Source organism: Thermobia domestica, chromosome 6 (genome assembly GCF_964235325.1).
Source record: "Thermobia domestica chromosome 6, izTheDome1.hap1.1, whole genome shotgun sequence".
Classification (NCBI taxonomy): Eukaryota; Metazoa; Arthropoda; class Insecta; order Zygentoma; family Lepismatidae; genus Thermobia; species Thermobia domestica.
Window position 1 is genome coordinate 48,991,849 of NC_137459.1, and position 23,898 is coordinate 49,015,746.

At 36.4% G+C, this 23,898-nt stretch overlaps 1 protein-coding gene across 2 annotated transcripts in view; it reads right to left on the bottom strand.

Moving 5' to 3' along the window:
• The window catches only part of LOC145687979 (transcriptional adapter 3-like), a 96,248-nt gene that overhangs the window by 43,615 nt on the left and 28,735 nt on the right, over positions 1-23,898 (bottom strand). For both annotated transcript variants that reach the window (XM_081761605.1, XM_081761604.1), the window contains exon 3: positions 171-352. In XM_081761605.1, coding sequence (XP_081617731.1) covers positions 171-352 — 182 coding nt within the window. The remainder of the gene's footprint in view (positions 1-170; positions 353-23,898) is intronic.

A 23,898-nucleotide genomic window follows, 5' to 3' on the forward strand; every position in this document is an offset into this window, starting at 1 on the left:
AAAAATTTTAATACCAATTTTTAAAATATTCTTGGGACACAAAAGGCAAATTCAATACACTACATTAATGTATGTACTAAGCACAGTCCACACAAACAGACAAAACAATTACAACATAAAGAAATGATAACAAAACTTGGACACATGAAAAATAAGATGAATCAACTTACTGGTTTTCCTATCAACACCTTCCCTTTCTTGTCTTTTTTCTCTTCTATGTTGTTAAGTGAAGTTATTTCTCCTTGTAAAACCCGTATTCTTACGGCTACCGAAGACAACAAAGATTCCAACTCTAGCTGAAGCGTGTCTAGATCTTCCATACCAACGCCCTCATCTTCTGTTCTGCTGAGCACTGAAAATAACATTAAAATAGATTTAGACAAATTGTCAAAATATGGAAAACACTTATACAAGATGTAAGTTAATCTAATTAAGCTCTTACGTGAACAGCCAATACTGGGTCAGGGGGCTGACTGGAAACATGCACCATCACCTCCTCCGTGCTTGGAATAGTGATATCGAAAATAGATTCTGTTTACATGCAGAAAACGAAATTAAATACTTTAGTTTTACGTCCCATGGTTATACCGATTAGGCTAAAATGAATGAAATGGTGGAATGAAGAAAGTGGGAGAAAACGGAAGAACCCTGAGAAAATCCACGCACACGGTGTTTGTTCACCACAAAGCTCACTTGGCGCGAGCTCGGATCGAACCAAGTACACCATGCACCAGAGGTAAAAGCTCTACCACTGAGCCACGGCGGCCCATTGCTGCTTACATGCAGCACGTTTCATTTGTGATCCCCGATGTTACAACGTATTCGTCTTTCTGATCTGATCTACGATAAGCCAAAACCATTTGTCTCCTTTACTTTTTGTGTTTACAGAAAAAGATTTATTCCAGTATGTAGTCAAAGAAAACGTAACTGATCTGATTACCTCATCAAGTACAGAACTTTGTAAAAACTGTCAAAGTAACTTCACGACTACATTTGATTGTCTCAGTATTGTTGTAACTTTCTCTTTTTTTTTCTTTTTCTTGCGATCTGTTTTATTCAATATTTATTCAATAAAGAAAATATTATTTTGGCATTTATCATGTTTTGAAACTGACGTGTTAAGTGTATATATATATATATATATATATATATATATATATATATATGGGGGGGCTTTAAGGAACCGCGCCAGGGGCCCTCATCTTGGCCAGTCCGACACTGCCACTCAGCGCTAAGAATGAATGTTTCATTTTATTTGTTTATTTATTTATTTACAGTTTAATTTACTTAATTTAACGTTTCAGGATTATCGGCGACGATGGTACTGAATGGAATGGGGAAATGAAGAAAGTGGGAGAACCCCGAGGAAACCAACGCACACGGTGTTTGTCAACCGCAATGCCTACCTAGCGAAAACTGGGATCAAACCAGAGACCCCATTCCCGTTTGTTGTATGTATTTACTATCTGCTTCTTTTTACTCCCTTCTTCAGACATAAACACATGTTTATAATTACCTGCATTGTACAGTCTCATCAACCTTTTTCAGATTATTGGTTTTTAATTAATTTTTGCTAATTGTATCAGATTAAAAAAAAAAAAAAAAAAAAAACCAAACTAAACTCTACAGGAACTGTATTTTGTGTTACTATGATCCAGTGTGTTGATGTCGACTATGAAAGGGAACTTAAGGGAAAAAATCATTTTCAATATATTTTATTTTTCGTTCTACATTCAAAGTAAGTTGTTTCTAACATTACTGCAGTCCACCTTATCGGAATAGTTAGTTCACGTGACTTCAGCGTTCGTGGTCCCTGACTCTATTCCCAGCAGAAGCACTAAAATTGCTCGGTGTTGACTTAGCACCATGAGCTGATCACACAGTTACCTGAATTAAGGGGTAGGAAACTCCGGTCCAGAAAGTAAGAAATTATAAACCCTGGGAGTCGATGCGCTAACCACGCATCAAACAGTTTAACGTATGCCATCTGGCTGACCACAGCCCGTGATGGGCTGCAGTGTCAGAAAATACTTTAGTACATATTTAAATCGGTTAAATAATTTCATTGACATTTCCATACCAAGTAACTGAAGAAAAACTGAAAAAAAAAAAAAGTGACTTCCTCCTCTCTCCTGCGATTCGTCTCACATCTGTATACTGAAATAAAATACTTAAACGTGTCGGGAGAGCCAAGAAGAACTTTGGTCGGCCGTACAGCACACATTTCAGCCGGTAACGCGTGGCCAGTCCATCTCTTTCAACTAGAGCTGTAACAGTGGGGAAAATAACGAAGTGCTTTCAACGGCTTTTTTGAACATTTCAACTTCGATGGAGAAGTAATATTTGGTCTAGGAATTAATTCGTGCGGGTGGACAAGAGATGGCGCAACGAACGGAGCGTCCCACTGTTCCGTGTATCCACACATGTGTTGCAAACCCCGTGTCATCGCGTATCGTTCGTAGTATAGGGCAGTGGATTAAAGCGTCAACAACACCAGTTTGTAGTTAAGTGAACATGGCGCAATTTGTGCCTGATAAAGTGTTTTTGCGGGGTGTCCTGCTGCATTACTTTAACATGCAGAAAAGTGCGACTGAAAGTCATCGTATTTTGGTGGAAGTGTATGGTGACCATGCTCTAGCTGAGCGAACGTGTCAGAAGTGGTTTGCACGGTTTAGAAGTGGTGATTTCGGCTTGACAGACCAAGAGCGAGATGGACAGCCAAAAAAATTTCAAGACGAAGAATTGACAGCATTGCTCGAGCAGGATTCGTGTCAAACGCAGGAACAACTTGCAGCAGCATTAGGCGTTGATCAAACAACAGTCTCCAAACGCTTGAAAGCCATGGGAATGATTCAAAAGATGTCACATTGGATTCCACATGAATTGAAAGACAGAGACGTTGAAAGACGAAAAACCATTTGCGAATTGCTGCTTCAACGACAGAGCAGAAAGGGGTTTCTGCATCGAATTATTACGGGTGATGAGAAGTGGATCCATTACGAGAACCCTAAACGAAAAAAGGCCTGGGTGAAACCAGGTGAACCAGGTCCATCACAACCAAAACGAGATATTCACTGTGCAAAGGTTATGCTGTGCATATGGTGGGATATGAAAGGTGTGGTGTACTATGAGCTGCTGCAACCGGGTGAAACTATGAATGGAGAACGTTATCGACGACAATTAATGCGTTTGAAGCAAGCTCTGGCCAGAACACGACCAGAATGGGAGAACAGACATGATAAGCTTATTGTTCAACATGATAACGCTCGCCCACATGTCGCAAAACCGGTCAAAATCTATTTAGAAAATGTCGGATGGGAAGTTTTACCCCACCCGCCGTATTCACCAGACGTTGCTCCTTCGGACTACTACTTGTTCGATTGCATGAACAACGATTTGATTGGACAGCGGTTTACTTCTTCAGAAGATATCGAAACATGGGTCTCTGACTGGATCGCTTCCAAGGATGAGGACTTCTTTCGCCACGGAATCCGTACATTGCCTGACAGATGGGCGAAAGTGGTGGCTAGCGATGGACAATATTTTTCTTAAGGTATTTATGTATTTTGTGTTTGTACTACAGCTTCAATGTGTGCGTACCAACCGCACGAATTAATTCCTAGACCAAATAGCACATTCCACTTTTCTTTTCTTCCATTATACGAGGTTACCGCTTTTTTTTTTCATTATTTTCCATTTTCTCCATTGTATGATCAAAAAATACGGTAAATAATTAGAAACAAAGTAATAAGCTTACATGGAATTTGATTTAATCTCCTTCAAAGTACTGTCCTTGGCTAGCAATGCACTTATCCCAACGTTGAATCCATGACTGGAAGCATTTCTGGAAGGCTTCTTTTGGAAAGCGTTCAGTTGCTTCTGTCGCGGCCTTTTCAATGTCAATAATGATGTCAAAACATTTTCGTTTCAGCACAGTTTTAATTTTTGATGAAGAGCCAGAAGTCGCATGGTGTTATATCTGGAAAGCACAGTGAGTGTGAACAGACAGGATTACTTTTTCGACCAAAAACTCGCAGATCAAAAGCAAGGTGTGGCACTTCACGTTTTCGTGGTGAAGAATGAAGCCATTTGCCCACTTAGTCGGTGGTTAAAATGCTTTTCACGTACCCATATGAGATGCTTAGTTCTTCGGAAATCTCTCGAATAGTAATTCGGCATTTTAAACAAACCATTTGTGCCACTTTTTGTACTTTTTCATCTGTTTTTGACGTGGAAGGACGTCTCGAGCGTTGCTCGTTTTCAACCAACTCCTTGCTGCTTTTGGATCGCTCATACCACTTGTAAACAATCTTCGATGCCACCGCTTCATCGCGATACACTGATTTTGACATTTCTTGAGCTTTTTTGGCTTTATTTTTTTCAGCTTAGAACAAAACAATGTCTCACTCTTCTGCCTCTGGAAGCAAACTAACATGTCAACAACTCGTTCAAACTCGACACTGACTGTACCAAAGTTTTGCGTTACCGGACTTATTAGTTGAAAAGGATACAACATCGATAGATGGCGCTGTGCAACTACATTAATCGTACTTTTTTGATCACACCTCGTAACAAGAAAAAAAGCATTTAATTATTGCATTCTGAAAAAAAAAAATAAGATGATGTTCAATAATCAATGATAACCAATCACTCAGTCAATAGGAAAGGAAAAGGGGAAATCGGTGAACGCTATGGGTGTTCCAGTTCGAATGAATTGTTTGTAGAGCTAGTAACGTTTAGCGACAAAAGTTTTACTAAAAACTTAATAGTGCTAGCAGTAACTGTTCTGAAAATGTAGTAGTTAAACTTAGTGCAGTTTTTTTTTTTTAATTTATCCATAAACTAAACCTTTATTTACTTTCTAAGCTAAATACATCTTTTGTGTAAGAGATTACGCGGAAAAAGTGCATCTGAATCACTGATTGAGGGCGTTGAAATTCGAGCGGGAGAAGATTACAATGCAATTTCCTATAGATCGAGACAGGCTTAAAGGACTTTTTACCCAACTACTGCTCCTTTTTACGTCTCAACCTTCCACTGTTAGTCCTCGCGAGCATGTAAGCTGTCACTGCTCTCTGTGTTTCCGTACCTTTGTTCCACTTGTGTAGTTAAAGCCCGGCAGAAATAAGGAAAAAGTTTTCCTTCCTATTTTCAGTTAACAACAACAAAAATAAAGATGATTTCAATTAGAAAAAAGGAAAGAAGAAAAGCAATTGAGGTTATATTGGTTTTCAGCCAGAAGGGATCATATATCTCTACCACGTGTCACGAAGGCTAGTAGGGGAAGGTTTAGAGGGGTAAACAGGGTTTTTATAATTCCTAAAAAAACTCTCTATCTATGTCCCAAAGAATATTTCATGTATAATGACACGATATAAAGAAAGAAAGAAAATAAATTCTGTAAATAATGAACTTTTACTACAGTTAAATCAACATCATATCCAAAACGACCGTTTATATCTTTAATTTTGTAAACTGAACTTGCGGGCCGCGATGACTCAGTGGTAGAGCGTTCACTTCTGTTGTGTGGGGTTCTTGGTTCGATCCCAGCTCGCGCCAAGTGAGCTTTGTGGTAGGCAAACACCATGTGCGTGGGTTTTCTCGGGGTTATCCTGTTTCCTCCCACTTTCTTCATTCCACCATCTCATTCATTCCTTTATCATAACTGTCTCCTCTAGCCTAGCCGACATAACAGTGGGACGCAGAACTTAAAGATTTCATTTCATTTCATTTAAGCTGAACTTATTAGAAGCTCCCTCGCTGTTATATGGCCAGCGTTCACGCCTTCGGCGCGGGAGACCGGGGTTCGATTCCTGACAGAAGTAGATGTGACTCGATTTCATGTTACGCTGTGCGTCCACGTCTCATATAAACTCGATGTTGAAAAGGTTACTAAACTCTTCCATACTAAACTAATTTATATTAGATTCTAATCGAATATCTGAAGCTAAAAATGTAGTTTTCCGAACAAAGAACGAGAAGTAAGCGAAATTATATACCAAAATAAATATGAGTTTGTAGATGTTTCTTGGTTTACGATACTCTTTTATCTATCAGTATGAATTTAGGCACCCCGAACAACACACATGACAAGACGTATAACTTTCAGGAACTTTATAAGGTAGTTAGGCAACCAACACGATCATCGTGAAATGTTAGGTTGCATATCTTACATTCACTCCTCAGCAAGAAATGCCAGATCCAAAACTGATAAAACTAACCAGCCTCAGACTTACTATATAAGTAATGAATGCTGTAACTTATATAGGCTTAAGGTAAAATAAAAATACAAATATGTATGACAAACAATTACATATGAATGAGCTTTTGTAAAAACCCTGACTTCACTCAACTCCGACGGACAATCTTACTGTTTGTTTATCTCTAGCGTTAAGACAAAATGTAGAAAGCTTCTAGGGACCGCGTTTGCATTATCGACGTCCTACTATATATATATATAATAAATAAGTTATGCCACATTGTCAGTTTAATAATAAAATATTTATTTATGAATTATCAACAAAATTGCCCGAGTAGTTTCAAACAAAATCGACCAAAAAATCTCACCCTTGACAGTACCCCTTACGGATTTCTTCAAGACAAACGAGTTATCCCATATAGTAGGGTTATTAATGAAATATTTATTACGAAATATGAACAAAGTTGTCGAGTCCTTTCTGAGAAAATCACCCGGAAAAAATCCCCCAACAGTAAACTACTCCTTGTGGATCTTTTCAGGAGAAACGAGTCATGTCACATGGTCAGGTTATTAATTAAATATTTATGTATGAAATACGAACAAAATCGAATAAGTTGTTTAGAAAATTCCCGAAGAAACTTACCCCAAGAATAACCTGCTCCATCGGATTTTTTTTATAGAACGAATTAGTTATGCCATAGTCTCAGGTTAGTAATGAAATATGTATTTATGGAATATGAACAAAATCGCCTGGATGGTCTTTGAGAAAATCGTTAAAAAAAAAAAAAAAAAAAAAAAAAAAAAAAAATCGCCCCAAAAGTAAACTACCTCTTTTGGATTTTTCCCAGAGAAATTACTTATACCAGAGTATAGAATTGTTAATGAGATATTGTTAGCCGGTGGTGACACTCTGCCGAAAATTATAAAAGCTTTCTCAGATCAGCCATCCTGGGTGAGATTTTGCCTGGATTTTCCTCATTCACACCAGGCAAATGCCGGGATAGTACCTAACACAATAGTCCCAGGCCCCTTCCTCCCTTCCCCATTCCTTTCTTCCTTTCCAATTCCCCAGACAGTGTGATACCCGAAGAACGTCATCCCTCATGTGTGTGACGGGCTAACATGGCCATAGTTGCTAAAAGCCCAGAAATCTAATTCCTAGTTAATGAAATATTGATGTATAAAATTTAAACAAAATCGTTAGAGCCGTTTTCAAGAAAATATTTTTTTCACCCTTCAGTAAATTACCCTTATTTTCAGGGCAGGGAGAAAATTCAAAAATCTCCCCTAAAAAGAAACTTACAAAAATCTTCAGTTTGAAGAGTTGTGGAAACATAGAATTCCCGGTGAGAGCTCCTGTGATTTAGATTTCACGTTAAGCTGTAGCTCAATGTCTCATGCGGCCTAGCTGCTGAAAGAGACGGTAAACTAAAATTCAACCAATCCAATCTAACCAATCCGTTGAATGATATGGCTTCGAAACGAGTGAACATGTTTACATTTGACGAACTAACGGACAGACAGAAATTCAAAAATCAATTTTCCGGCTTGTACGGGATATGAACCGTGTAAATCCGTTGACATCCGCTTTCAGGATTTCCAAGCTTTCTCCTCTCTTATCGTTGCTTCAAAGTACAAAAAGCGAAAGAAAGAAAAAAAACTGAGAATGCTCCAAGAGCATTGTCAGAACGAAGTTTAAAAAAATAATTAATTTTTCTTATTAACTTCTACAGGATTTTTACCAATTCCATGTACTTTATTATACTCATTAAACAATTCTTGTAATATATCTATCCATATATAATTTCCTTCAGTACTAAATTTTTTTCCACATGTTTTCTTTAAGAGCTCTGTTAAAACGTTCTACAATATGTTGTTTTACGAAGACACATGCTCAAAATGGAGGGCTCAAAACTGAAAAGTTCGAAAAATATCATCCCTCTATGACTTACGGTTCCTGTAATATGACTCCTTAAATCTCCCGAAATCGGAAAATTTTTGGCCAATATCTCGGGAACGGTAAGAATGACGTGAAAAATTCCATCATTTTCTCAAATAGGTTTTTATCCTCTATCGAATGGAGGGCTCAAAATTGAAAACTTCGCAAATAACAAACAGACACAGAGAATTCAGTACTGAACTTTTTTTTTTTTTTGAAAAAAAAAAAAAAAAAAAAAAAAAGAGTTGGCAAGTCCGAAACAAAACAAAATTCTAGGAAGGGGTGAAGAAATTATGGAATGTACTCCTTTTCAGCACCGCGTCTGCTTCTTTATTCGCTTCGTAATTGAAAAGAAAATTCCATTACCCTCGCTGTGTGGTCCGTACCGTAAACCAATGAGTCCCAACATTCTTTGCCCACTCACGATATCGCAATACACTTAGGTTAGTTACTGTACTAATACACATATACATACGTATATTGAACATAAGAGCCTCAAAATTGATTTTAATTTGTTGTTAAAAGCTTTTTTGACAAAAGTAAATTATGTCGTACACAATCTTGACTCATGGGCCTCCTGCATGACACAAAATTTATTTTTAAATTTTAAAATTTCGTGAAACATCTGCAGGGAATCAGTGCCGTAAACAACCCCATGTAGACATAACATGACGATCAACACGCCAATAATGCGGATATGACAGGATACACTTTAACTGACGTAATATGAAAACAATGGACATAACGGCGAGCAGTGAATCATGACTTAAAGACGCAGCATATACTTTTTTGTTGTTGTTTTTGTGACAAAAAAAATATATATAAAAAAAAGAAAAAGAAAAAAGCGCAGTAATATTCTAGTGCGCAATCCACTTGGCATTTATTGTTTCATTGCTCTAAGTGCTGTCGACTCATCTAGAAGCAAAGAACGGTTACCATTAAGATAGGTTTGAATTTCACGAATAATATAAAAGGTAAAAAACTGAGTGATATATGTATATATATATATATAAAAAAAGAACTACAAACAGAGAAAAAAGGAAAGATATTACGTAGAAGATATACCGCATGGTGTAGAATCAAAGGTAAGTTTATAACAAGAGTATTATAATTTAAGTCCACACTTATATTATAATTATAGTAAGAGTAAGTTTTTGACAAGAGTGTTATAATTAATTCGCTTCCGCTCTCTTTTTGTGTTTCAACACTAATGACCGCACTATTGTGTCATTAGTGTCGTAAAGGGTTATGTCACTGAAAATTAATATTGAACTGTATATCGAAAAGTGCCAAAAGATTAGAAACCAACTTTCTCCATTAAAAACTAAATTTAAAAAAGGTACAAGGGGGGGGGGGAGGTTTCAAGAGCACACTAACACATGAAGGGGAACAAAAAGCTTATCTCCGCTATAACTTAGAGCACTATTCTCTCCGACGAGCTTTCAATAAATATCAAATGTACGAAAATCACAATGGTTATGTATTTTGAGCCAAACTAGAAGCATGTAAAACGTGTTTTTAAGTGAAGCTTTCATTACGCTGGTCTGTCTATCCGGGCCTATTTTTGGAATCAATTTATCATCTTGTTACTGTCTAATCGACTTAAAATTTTCTGCATTCGTGTGTGTGTGTGATGACGATACAGAAACCAACAAAAAAGAAATACATATCTCTTTTCATTATTATTAATGAAATATTTCAAATCATTTCAATTTTAAATCATTTCAATTCAAGCTGAAAACCGTACGGAGAACAGTAAATAAAGTTGGAATCGTGCACGTCTATAAGAAATGCCAAACGCAAGGCTAGGTACATACCATATGGAGTTATGGAGGCACGTGACAACCTTGGCAGCCATCTTAATATATACCACCCTGACGTTTGATTGAATTTTCTGAAAGTGACTATGGATTCTAATGCCTCTATTTGACACAAGAACTTTCCCATAAAATTCAGTGAGCAATTAGAAAATGTATTTCAACAGCACTTCTCTAAGGTCGTAGCAGTAAAAACTAGTGGTAACATTCTGATGATCACTTTCTATGAGCTCCCCGCCATTTTATATTGAGTCACGTAACTGTTAGCGGTAATAAACAAGCGAAGAAGAATTTTCTATAATTTTAGTCAATTGTTTGGTAAGTGTGTTATTTTTAAGTTTAATTCCCTAAAGAAGATACTGTAAAGGAAAATAGATTAGGTTAATTAAGTAAGGAAATTTGTCTGCATAAAAGCAAATGCGAAACATATGTTAACCGTGTTTTCCTAAACTGACAGACAATTTGGAAGCATATATGAAATGCTTGGAATAGTGTCCTTTAGTTCATAGTGGAAGTGACGAAGTCACTTGAATCATCCATTAAACAATGACTGTCTTTCCAATATTATTCTCAATCCCCTAAAGCAGTGTTCCTAGTGTGAACCAGAACTCTTTTCAACTATGAACCAGTTTCATTAGTCAGCATGCTTCGTGGACCATCCTATTTTCTTTTTTATCTTCTTTAAAGATTTTTTTTAGCATATTCCAACATGTTTATATTTATTTTATATTGGTATTTATAGATGAAAATACACATGTTAAAAAAAAAATATTTGAAGGCTATTGCGAATATTTTATTATAATACACCTGTAATATTTTCCATTGTACAAGTTTTGCTTTTAGTAGACTCATATCCAATTTAAACTACTCGCTGTACAAAAACAATACGTCTATTCTAAAAATTATTACCGTGTAACAGTTTCGCCTTTGGCTTCATCAGACACTATGAATACACAGGTAATGACAGATTATGCATATAAAAGACAGCGACACAATCCCTGAATGCTGATTGGCTACCAAGCCAAGGCTACTTCCACCAGTTTCCTTCAAATCACAAAACCAACATATAAAACAGAAACAAAAATCGATAACTCCTCCCCCCCTCCCGTTTACACATTATACATACATATAATTGTTAAGGAGCCTTAACGATTGAATGTATTAATTGTTACAGGTTATTTTTATAAATTTTAGTATTATTTAATTATTTATTATATTATGTATTTAGTGAACTCCCTCGTCGCTAAGCAGTTAGCGTACGCGCCTTTGGCGTGGGAGACCCGGGTTCGATTCCCGGAGGGAGCTTATGTGGTTCGGATCCCACGTTAAACTGCAGGTCCAAGTCTCATATAATCTCGCTGCTGAAAGGGACGCTAAACTCACAAATCAAATCAAATCACCATGTATTTAATATTCATATTTAAGGATTATTTGTAAAGGTTATTTTATAAAATAGATACATGTGTAGTTGATGTAAATAGGGAAGGAGGGAAGGGAATTAGAGATTTTTGTTTCCCTTTTACATTCTGGTCTTGTGATTGAAGGGTATAAGCTGAAGTAGCCTATGGTAGCCAATCAGCATTCAAGGACTGTTTTGCTGCCTGTTATGTATATATTACCTGTCATTACTTGTGTATTCACAGTGTCTGATGAAGCCAAGTGGATATTTGGTGAAACTGTTACACGTTGAATAATTTTTACAATTGCTCAACGAGTAGTTTGAATCAGACTTAAATAATACATCTGTATAAACTATTAGAATTTGCGTAATATTTTCCTTATTAAATTAAATATTATATATTCTATACCTGTTCGAGATTCTTAACTATTGTGAAAACGTGATTTTTTTTTTTTTTTTTTTTTTTAACTAAAGTTCAATCTAAGGGGACCACAAGACCTGACCTTGAAAACAATTTTTGGTTCACGGACCAGTTTGAGAAACGCTGCTCTAAAGCAAATTAAAATAGCCCGACTCTATAGACTAACAAGATACATTATGCGTAATTTTCTGTTCCTGTACAATTTAAAATTTGTGACATAGTCGTTTCCAATTACAGTTGTTGGAAATATTTTCTTAATTAATTGATCATTTGTATTACAATTACTGGCGAACTCATTGGGATCGAGTGGAGAACTCTATACATATCTGAAGGGATTTTCAATAGTATATTTTACAAATGAATACTCGAAAAGTTTGAGGATTTAAATTTATGATAACTACTACTCTACACTTAGGTCATACTCTTTTTATTTTCATTTTCAATGATAATTATTTCATTATTTTCTAAGCAGTACGAAATGATACTATTAATCTTTCGAAGTGTTCAAAGAAAATTCTATTTCTGCTGTTAATTATGTAATTCAGGTGAAAATCTGATCACTGATGCACCGAGATCGCCTACTGGTGCCATCTTCGAAGTGCCTACTGGTTATCATAGTGCTGGGTTCTGTACATATAAAAACTAACTAAAAATAATACAGTGTCTACTGAAATTGACTGGAGTATTTCCATTGTACTGGTTGAAAAGTATCCAGAATGGTAGAGTGAATTTAAAAAAAAAAAAAAAAAAAGTGAGTGCCACATACGACTTATGCTGTGAAAGCCTCTAATTCTGTTGAAAAAGCAGTCTTCTTCAATATTGTAATGGAGAAGCTGCACAGAAATTAGTGGGTTAAAATGGAACAGAAAACAGAAGAATAAGTGTTTACTGGACGTTATTTCTCCCAGAATGCCTGTCGTAGTCATAATTCACTTTTCTTTGTGTTGCCTTCACTCACCCCTCAAAGTCACTCTTTCCTTAATTGTATTACTTATATTTAGATTTAATTTGCATTCGCATTACATTGGTAAAGAAAATACCACTAAGTAGAAGACCAATTAGTTAAAAATATCGAAGATTAACATAAAACTCAAAAAGGTAGTTCAGTACGAAGAAAAAAGTAGTACTGACCTAAACAGGAAATCCCTATAGCACAGTGTTTCTCACAGAAACTTTTAACGTCATCCCAGGACTGATTTATGTCAAAATTATCTAAGGTCTTATAAAAACTATTTCTTTCCTTTCTGGAACTAACTAGCTTGTCAGTGGTTGGCTAGTTAGCCCTATCACCACCTGCACCAAATGACGGGCTGCCATCTTTAAGGACCTCAAAGGAAATTTTTACATTTCTTCAGTATTAGATTATAAGTTCCAGTACATATTGAGTATTTCCAGTATCGATACAGATTTCCAGAATTTTAAGTATCAATAGGTACCCTGCAATATGTTCTTGTACAAGAGCAAGTGCCTCACTTGTTGTTTTTTAAACCAACAAAAACTGTATGGGAGATGTGAAGTGTTAAAACATTAACTAATTGAGGGGCTATGATTAATCCTATGAAATCTCTAAATTTATAATCCCTAATCATTTGCTGCGTGATCCTCAATCTCCAACAAGACAGTATAGGAAGAAACAAAACTGAAGGAACAGATAATGAAATACCTACGACAGAGGCACTAAAAGTACTTCTTTGATCACAGTTTATTTGATATAAACTTAAGAATGTCGAGAAAGGGAAGAGTCACCCTTAATGTCCTCCCTTGCTACAGTATTACTACTTTTGTTCTCGTTTGTTTATAGTTAAGAAACATGTTTCCTCTAACTCAGGACATTTTCAAGAATTAGCGGTCTAACTGTAGAACATAAGTCATTGTGACTAAAGCGTTCAATAAGTATCATGCAGAGTTGCTTAAGTCGCGATTTAAATCAAATGATATTTATTTTTTTTAAAAAATCTGCAATTTAAATCAAATTTATATTGCTTAAAACAGAAATAAAATGCGATATCTATTTCTGACTATTCAGGGACACTAAGCAAGTTCAAATCTCGCATCTTAATACTTATGATACTAGACTCTTAATAATGCAAGTTTAAACAAAGTATATTGTTTTATATATATATATAATATATAAAGTTAATCGACCAAGAATCTTGACAATGTACTGATTTAATCATTTCATATTGTACAAGAGACTTGCAGAGAACGACTGAATACAATTAACATTCAACACTCACAGTTTTTAGTTAAGAATTATACATGTCGTGACGGACTGAACCATTTGAAATGAATTTCTGACCATACTTAAAAATACCTCTCATTAGAAATTTAGTAATGTCACTTATTAAAATATGTATTCTAAGGGTGAAAGGGGGATCAATATTTGTCTAAAATAGAGTCTTAGGACCCTCTCAAGTTAAGAAAATAAAACTCGATATATATATATATATATATATATATATATAAACTACTCATTAAAAATAACTGGGCACGTGTCCTAGCGTTTTAGAAAATTCCGCTTCTAATGGGAAAAGGGAGAAAATTCTATAGTTGTTCAATCTATATTGAAATCGACGTTGTCTGTCACATCATTGCGGGTAAATGGCTGAACCGTTTGAAAGGAATTTTTGAACATAGCATTTGGATTAAGCCAATTTTTTATTATGTCACTTTCATTAAAATACGTATCCTAAATGGGGTGGAAGAGGGAGTTTAAAAAGCATTCCACAAACAGAGTATCTCACGAACTTCTCATGTTCGGAACATGAAATTTCGTATATAACCTCTGTGCTCCAGCGTTTTAGAAAATTTCGCTTCTCAGGAGGGACAATTTCTATGTCATTCTAAATATATGAAAATAATATTTGCGTTGTCTGTTTCACCACGAGAAAACGGGTGAACCGTTTAAAATGCATTTCTGAGCGCAGCACTTGACTTGAGTCGGGTATTTATCTTGTCTTGTCACCTTCACCAAAATGCATATCCTACGAAGGGAGAGGTTAAGAATTTATGACAAAAATATGCATCTTACGAGCCCTTCAACTTAGGCAGACGGAACTCGGTACGCAAAATCCTTGAAAAGTTGAGACGTGTCCGAAGATTTTCGAAAATTTTGAATTTAAATGAGGAACATTTCTGTAAAATTTTAATTTCCTATTTTCTATTAAGTGAGGACACAGCTGAACCGTTTCAAATGAATTTTTAAACATAAGTTAGCTTGACCTGGATATTTGTCATTAGCCCTACACTTGCAATGAAATGTGGATTCCACAGGGAAGGGAACATAATACATTTTTCGCAAACAATAACGACCGTGCGGTTTGAAAGCTTTATTATTATTATTATTATTATTATTATTATTTTGAAGATAGCACTTATGTTGACTAGGGTTTGTATCTTCTAATTTTGATTAAAATACGGACTCGAACCCTTTCTTCTTGTACAAAAACGGGCATTTCAGCTCATTTACATGTAAATATAAAGAAAATTTAAAGCCATTCTCAATTAGAAACACCGTACTGTTAAAAGATCTTACATAATATGGTATTGTTTTTGTTACACTGAGTACATCATCATCACAGGTATTCTGCCCTTATTGGCAGGTTACTTGCAGCAGGTGAGAAGCTTCCATGCTCCACGGTCCTCCACTAGCCTCTTCGTCTTCACGTATGATCTTTCTGTTTTTATATGATATTAATTGTAGTCTCCTTCGCCCCTCCCTCTCTTTCCCGCCACCGTACCATCTATGACGTCCCTCATGATACAATTTCTTCTTAGGCAATGTCCCAACCAGTTTCTCTTCCTCTTCTTAACAATATCTAAAAGTGTTATTTTTTCCCCACCATTTCTAACACTCTCTTATTCGTTTTCCTCTCAACCCAACTAATTTCTTCCATTCTTCTCCACACCCACATTCCGAATGCTTCCAGTCGTTTTTCATCACTTTTACGTAATGTCCACGTTTCCGCTCCATATAGTACAACACTCCACACGAAGCATTATATGAGTCTTTTTCTCAACTCTCTATTCAAGGTCCCACAAAACAGACTTTTCTTCCTCCTAAAGGCTTCTTTCGCCATTCCTATCCTTGCTTTTACTTCACGTTCGCACTTCATGTCATTACTAAGAATACTACCCTAAGTTTCTTATGAGTCTTCGATCTTTCCATTCCAGCCCTATCTTCTTTAGAACTCCCAACAACAATTCCCAATTCACGCGGTCAAAAGCCTTTTCTAGGTCAATAAATACAACATACACCTCTTTTCCTTTTTCTATAAATCTTTCACCGATCGCCCTTAATAATCCAATAGCATCTCTTGTGCTCTTACCTCTTCTGAACCCAAACTGCTCCTCCTTAAATTCTTCATTTGTTCTTCCATATAACTTTCTGTTCAGTATTCGGAGCAAAATTTTAGCTGCATGAGATATGAGACTAATAGTTCTATAATCCTCACATCTCTTTGGGTTCGATTTCTTAGCCATCGGTGTCATGATCGTCTTCAGGAAGTCTTTTGGCCACTCTTCTGTTTCATGTGTTTCATTGCATAGTCGGAATAATTCTTTCCTTCCCTCGTCTCCTATATTTTTAATGAATTCGATTGATATATTATCTATCCCGGTTGCCTTTCCAATCCTAATCTCGGATATAGCCTTTTCAAACTCATCCCGAAGAATACCAAATCCTTTATCATCCTCACCTACTTCATTTTCTTCTTCAACATTTAGGCTACACGGTCTATCCCTAATCCCATGTAAGTCTTCAACGTATTCTTCCATCTTCCTATGACCTCACTTTTCTCGCGGACAACCTTCCCATTCTTATTTTATACTGTCAACGTAATACCTCCTTGTTTCCTCCGAAATTAGATAGATTTCACCTCCTTGCACATTCCCACATATTTCGCAACTCTTTCTGATTCTTCTATGTCCTCGCATTTTCTTTTATAAAACTCTTCCCTCGCTCTGTCTGTTTCTCTCCGTAACTCATTATTTAACTTTCTGTACATCTTTCTACCCTCTTCTGTATCAACCTGTTTCCACGTCTTCCTTTCCCTCGTTTTCTGCAACATCTGCTCTGTAACCCATGGTTTCTTAGCCATTTTGTGTTCGCGGTAACCTACTGCTTCTTCTGCAGCCTGCTGTAAGCAAAGTTTAATGTGCTCCCACCGTGCGTTACTACCTGCGCCTATCCTTTCCTCGTTTGAATATTTTTCTTCGAATTTTTCTGCGAAAAGATTTCTTATTTCCTCGTTTTTCAACTTTTCAGTATTCAATACTTTGTTATCTACTTTTGTTCTGTCTACATTTTTCAGTTGAATATCTATTTCGGCCAGCACAAGATTATGATCAGAGAAATTATCAACTCCGGGAAGGGTCTTCGCGTTCTTTAAGTTATTCCGGTACCTGTCTTGAATCATAGCATAGTCTATTTTATATCTTCCACCGTCTATTGGTGATTTCCATGTATATCTTCTTCTCTTGTGCTGATTGAACCAAGTGTTCCCAATTACTAGTGAATTCTGTCTACAGAAATTCACTAGTCCCTCTCCCCTTTCATTTCTTTCGCCTAAACCATATTTGCCTACGATATTACCTTCCTGTTTATCTCCCACAACTGCATTGAGATATCCCATTACAATTACGCATGCACCCCTCTTCTCCCTATCTATAATTTCTTCTATTTTCTCATAATTTTCTTCTACTTCTTCTGTTGCATGCGAAGTTGTCGGTGCATATGTCTGTATCACCACTAGATGCTTCGTTTTCCCTTTAAGTCTTAACATCATAACTCTATCATCAATAAATTGTACTTTCACTACCTTCTTTAAGCGCTTTCCAAGAATTATTCCTACGCCATTATGACCGCCCGTTCATTACCTGAGTAAAACATTCTATATCCTTCGCTGTTCAATACCCCATTACCTTCCCATCTAACTTCACAAACGCCTACCAAATCTAGGTTATTTTGTTTCATTTCTTCTTTAAGATTTTCTAATTTTCCTTCCTGTAACATAGTACGTACGTTCCATGTCCCTATCCTAAACCTTTTGCTCTTCCCTGTCTTTTTTTCTCTGTCTGTCTTCCTCCCATTATTACTTTGTTGTCCAATAGTCCTTCTCAAGCCATCCCCCTCCGGGAGATGCGAATGGGGGGATATTTTACATCCAGAACTATATTTTGACTTGCGAAAGACCATTGTACATATGTTCTCTTTTTGCTGCAAACTAGGGAAAATAGAGTGATGGTTTCCCGTTGCCTTCCATCCCGCAGTATCCCTGCCGTTAAAGTCACTCTGACCACGCCTGGGATTAATGTCCTAATTGCCGTACCAATCACTATGATTTCCGCCAACTTGGCTACTGGAGAACTGCTGCCCTCTCCCAGAACACTCTTCGTCTGGCTACTCCATTTAGACCAATTCGGTAGGGGTGATCCTTCTGGTAGTGAACTACCACCGACATAGCTCTAAATTTCACTGTAGCACGAAATCCTTCCCACCCGACACATGAGTGTCTTCGTAAAGGTGGTGTTTATCGGGGAGGACACTGAGTACAGGTAACTTTAAATCAAATATTTATATTTATACACAATTCACCCTGATATGCAATTTTTACCTTGAATAATTTTACAATTTTACAGCAAAAGATATTGATGTTCATTATGAGAAAGTTATAAAGAAAGGAGTATAAAAAGTTATAATCACTTTATAATATTAAAAAAAAAATGTTACGTGTGAGAAGCACCTTGGAAAACGCCTAACATAAATATCAGAAAACGCCTGATTTTGCTCTTATTCTAGGATCACATAATGAAAGGAACTTGATACCACCTTAGTTTACCAGATAAAAAAGGAATATATTTAAAATTGTATTTCGATTAAAGAAAATAAGTATAAATGATTTGATCTTTTTTAAAAAAATAAATAAGAAATCAACAAAAATGATTGTTTGAAAAGGAAGTTTTGAATTTTTTCATTCATGGTATCGTGGTATTTCGCGTATCCCCCTCCCCTCCCTAGATGGATTTACTTTATCGTTTTGATTTATTGGTCTAAGATTGGGATAGCCAGCTCCGAACCACGCTGGAAAATTCGGTGCAGCTGGTGCATGCACATATCATGCAAAATAACCTACACTGCACTGGAATTGAGTTTAGCGTCCCGTTCAGCAGTGCAGCTATATGAAACATGGACCCATAGCTTAACGTGGGATCCGAACCACATGGGCTCCACCGAAAATCGAACCCGGATTCCCCACGCCAAAGGTCCATACACTATCCACATACTCACGAGGGAGATCAAGATAACCATAGAGAACAGGGTTTTTACCATAGAGCTAGACCACAGAACCTATACATACTCAACTTTTTTGATCACTCCCAATAAAAATCCTGTATGCACGCCTCATTATACTTGTTTCTGTCTTATAGAGAATATTACATACAACTGCAGTCTCTGAAGTGACTAGTTTAATTATATATCTTGCTAAATCAGCTATAAGTAATTGCACAAATTACATCAGGTGCAAGCTATAAATCCGCTGTTCCTATATAAGGAAGCACAGTCTGGCAACAAGGTACACATTGTACACTGATAATTTTATTTCGACGACAAAATATGTTAAAATCCACCTTACGGGTGACGACACATGAAACCACAGGTGATAGGTAATGCAAGTGAAAGATTGATTTGGACAAGGGTTCATGTAATAAAAAATAATAATAATAAAAAAAATACCGAAAAAGTTTTCTCATTCTAGCTATTATCTCATCTATTACAGATTTTGGATATGATTAGTATGGATACAGGCTTATACTTATTGCGCCATGTACTTCGATAAACTATATGTAAACACGAGTTCGTATTCAAAGGTAGCCATTTATCCAATGAAACGCATTTTGAAGAAAATGCTACACAAACCCTTATCCAAATCAACCTTTCAATTCTCATGATTCGTAAATAGAAGGTGAAATAATGATTTCAAAGGGGAAAAATAATGGATTAAGTAATGCTGTATATGTAAGTACGGGGCTCTGAATGGGTACTTAGAGGTCTGCGATTATTTTCGAAGTGGTTGTTCTAAACCACATTAAAGTTTCTGGCGCCAGAGATTACGAAAATAATAAAGCCGGTAAAATAGCCAACATTAACTCGGAGAAATGTGGTCGTCATATCTTCCTCTTTTTTCCCCCTTCTCGTTTTTAATTAGACCCTACCTTAAATTCAAGTAGCTGTCAAAATGGATCACAATGCTGGGCAAACACCAAAATTACTCGCTTTTTCTGGAAATGCACAAGTCAGACTTGTTACATGACACCATACTACTGAAAATCACAGACACGCATCTAAATGTACGCCGGCTATAGCATTTCTTGGAAATGTGGCGTGAAGTGGTTTATCTTTATATTTATTTACAATTCAAAATTAGATTTTTGGAAATGCTCTCAAGCTTAATTTTAGAGGTATACTCTCGCATACACACTATAGAAGGATCACCATGATTACGTCCCGATACATTTCTGGTTACACTGATGCCTGTACTTGATAACACAATCAGTTGAGCACGAAGCGTGGAACGATGAGGGTAAGTGTCAGCTTTCAGGAAGGAGTCATTTGTGGACTTTCCGACACACATTATAGCCACTCAGCAATAGTGAAACAGTCCAAAGAAGAGAATTTAATCGTCAGCAAAGCTGATGTAGGTCTTGTCATTCGAAAAAGTGCGTAACAGGCCTTTGTGGTACGTGAGCAGCCCGGAAATTCTGATAAGAATACGGCCGGGGTACATTAGCAGCGCCCTTTATTCTGAACTCTGGAGGAAAACAGATCACGTGCCTGACAGGCGACTGGCCAGGAAATTCCTAAAATGAAGTCTATTTGATTGTTATCGGAGGTCGGACGGGAAAAAAGATGAAAGCAAATCCTGCAATTCAAGTTAAAACTGTATGCTAGTGTGCTTCCAGGAATTTACTGCAAGAGTTCGTTCCAAGAAGCTGGCGACAATGGCAATATCATAGCAGGTAACCTAAGCTTTCAAAGAACTTCGCTTGTTCAACTGAATGACAGGACAGTACTCTAGTATTGCAGTTGCAAAACGCACGTGTTCTGTATTGACCGTCGAAGTTAGAAATAGCTCCGGTTGCCTCAACTTTATCCGCGAAATTACGGTCGTGGGTAACTATCGATGATGCGTTTACTACGGACGGTAAAGTGGTGTTGTGCCACGTGTGTGATAAAAAAATTGGATGTTCAATGAAATCTCAGTTAGAACAACATGTACGAAGTGCACTCCATGCAAGAAATAAAAATTTGCGAACTGCAAAAAAAAACAAGTACTCTTGACACAAATGCATCAAGATACTTCAGTGACTGAGTTTTTCAAAGACTTGTGCCAACCAATGATAGCAGCAAACATTCCTTGGAACAAAGTTCAAGTGCCAAAATACCGTGCTTTTCTGAAGAAGTACTGCGAGCGTCGAATTCCTGACGAATTTACTCTTCGAAAGTGTTATCTCGAAGTTTGTTATAGGGAAGCTATAGATACCATTAGGGCAGAAATAGGTAATTCATATATTTGGATTTCTGTGGACGAAACAACAGACGTTTTGGGACGTTATGTAGCAAATTTAGTGATTGGAAAGTTAAGATGCTCCATCTAAATCCTATCTTATTGCGAGTAAATTGCTGGAACGCACGAATCATTCCACGATTGCTCGCTTTGTAAACGATGGTCTTAAAGTGTTGTGGCCGGGAGGAGTTCAAGAAGAAAAAGTCCTTGTTCTCTATACAGATAATGCAGCGTACATGTTAAAAGCGGCTAGATTATTTACAGTTTTTTACCCTCACTTAATTCATTTCACCTGTATGGCCCATGCTCTTCAGCGTGTTGCTGAAGAGGTGAGAGACAACTTTTGTGAAGTAAATCAACAAGTTTCTTCCACGAAAAAAATGTTTATTAAGGCGCTACAACGTGTTCAAGTTTAGAGAAATCAACTGCCAGACGCGCCACTTCCTCCGGAGCCTGTGCTAACGGATGGGGCACTTGGATACAGGCAGTACATTTCTACAATGAACATTTTCAAAAAATTAAGCCTGTTGTTCATTCATTTCCATCGAAGTCTGCTGTGTCAGTTGGCATTGCTCAGAAACTGTTTAATGACTCAAAAGTAGCGTGTGATATGGCATACATAGACAGCAATTTTGGTTGGCTACCTACAAGCACTAAACAGTTAGATACTGTTGGGCGGCCTCTTTCGGAATCCAGAGACTGCTGCAAGGTGTGTCTGGAGATGTAGGAGAAAAAGTTCGAAAGAAACTAAATGCAGTGCTGGAAAGAAACCCGATTACGACAGCCTATTGGAAGTGTGTGAGATTCTCAGTGTTTGAAACAAGAACCCCCGTGAAGATATTTCCCCCAACTGCATCCCCTTGTTGAAATACGCTTCTGTTACCTCATGTGATGTGGAGAGATCATTCTCTGCATACAACAATATTTTATCCGATCGCAGACAAATTTTACTTCTGATCATTTGGAAATGTACCTTGTTACCCATTGTGCAACAATACACAGTTGAACTGCAGGCACATCTTTTTTAAGTACTTTATTTCAAATTTAAAATGTTCATTAGTGGATATATTCTTCAATCTTAGTTCAGCTGGTATTGTTTAAAATATATAGGACTGCTTCTCCCTGCATGAAATAAATATTTATAAAACAATACATTTCGTCTTAAGTTGCTTTTAGTATTTCAATTTGTATATTGCGTATAATTCATTTCAAGATTGGGCCGTGGTGACGGATGCGCATTTAGTGTAAAAGGTTCTAGATTTGAAACGGGACCACACCACACCATATGAGATTTCTGACGTACAAATGCCGTGTGCATTGCTTTTCTCGGGACATTCTTGTTTCTCTCTAGCCGATTCACATCTTCCTTCATTCGCGTCTGATTTTTATTATCCTGCAATCAGTCACGTCAGTAACGTATGGCTGTCTCAGCTGTTCAAGCTTTTCACTTCATTGGGAGACTTGCATTAAGCAGGATAAAGTTTAGTAGATTTTCCTTTTTATTTTCATAAATATGTAACATATGTATTACATATTCTTATATAATATTACATATTTCTTACATTTTTAAGCGATTTTTGTTATATCTTTATGTACATATTTAGGGAGTTGATATTACATAAAAATCCAGACTCTACTTATGACATAATTGCTCAAAAACTCAGTAAATAACACAAATATAAAAAAAATCACCAATCCTTATATGAGCTCACGAAATCCTAATCAAATGATTAATTTTCTAGTATGGTTCCGGGAAATAATCCTGTTGCCATTGACTGCCAGATACTAAATGAAGAGCTTCGACTGCGCAATGAGTTTTACATGTTATTTAACTTAGTCCTTTTCAAGTAAAGTAAAGTAAAGTAAAAAAAAAAAAAATGTTTTAACTGTTGGTGATCGCCTACGCACAATTGCTCAATACTTGGTGATACCAAAAATAAATGCATCTTAAAATCTTGGACGCAATTATTTACCATGTATTTACGATTTGAAAGTGAACTGTATATTTTCAAGATCTATATTTCAATATTTTATTCTTCTTCTTTTTTTACATATATATGTAATTGGTATCACAAGGTTCACACTGAAATTCTGATATTGATTTCTGTTTTTTCCTCAATTTCCATGACAGAGTAAGTAAATTTTTCCTAACACGCGACACCGCAAACAATCTCATTTACGGTTAGGTTTAGAAAAAAAAATCTTAATTGACCTCCACCATTCTCATAGATGTCCAACGCTCTCCTCTTTATTTTCTAAATCCAGTATAAGCTTAACTTTCTTGTTATAAATACTTATTATGAGTCAAAACTTCCTATATTTGAAACACAATAAAAAGTTACAACCAAACAATAATTATACACTAACGATTACTTCAATAACTTCGCATTCTGAATACAGTTATACACATCCACTAGTGAATGTATCATAATTTGGCATATTTCTTTGTTTATCTTCAGTCAACAAAACTATTTCTTTTTCTTTTTTTTAGTATTTGAATTTTTTAATTTCATTTGTGCTTGTTCTAACGCTTGAAGTTTAACACATTTCGGCGATT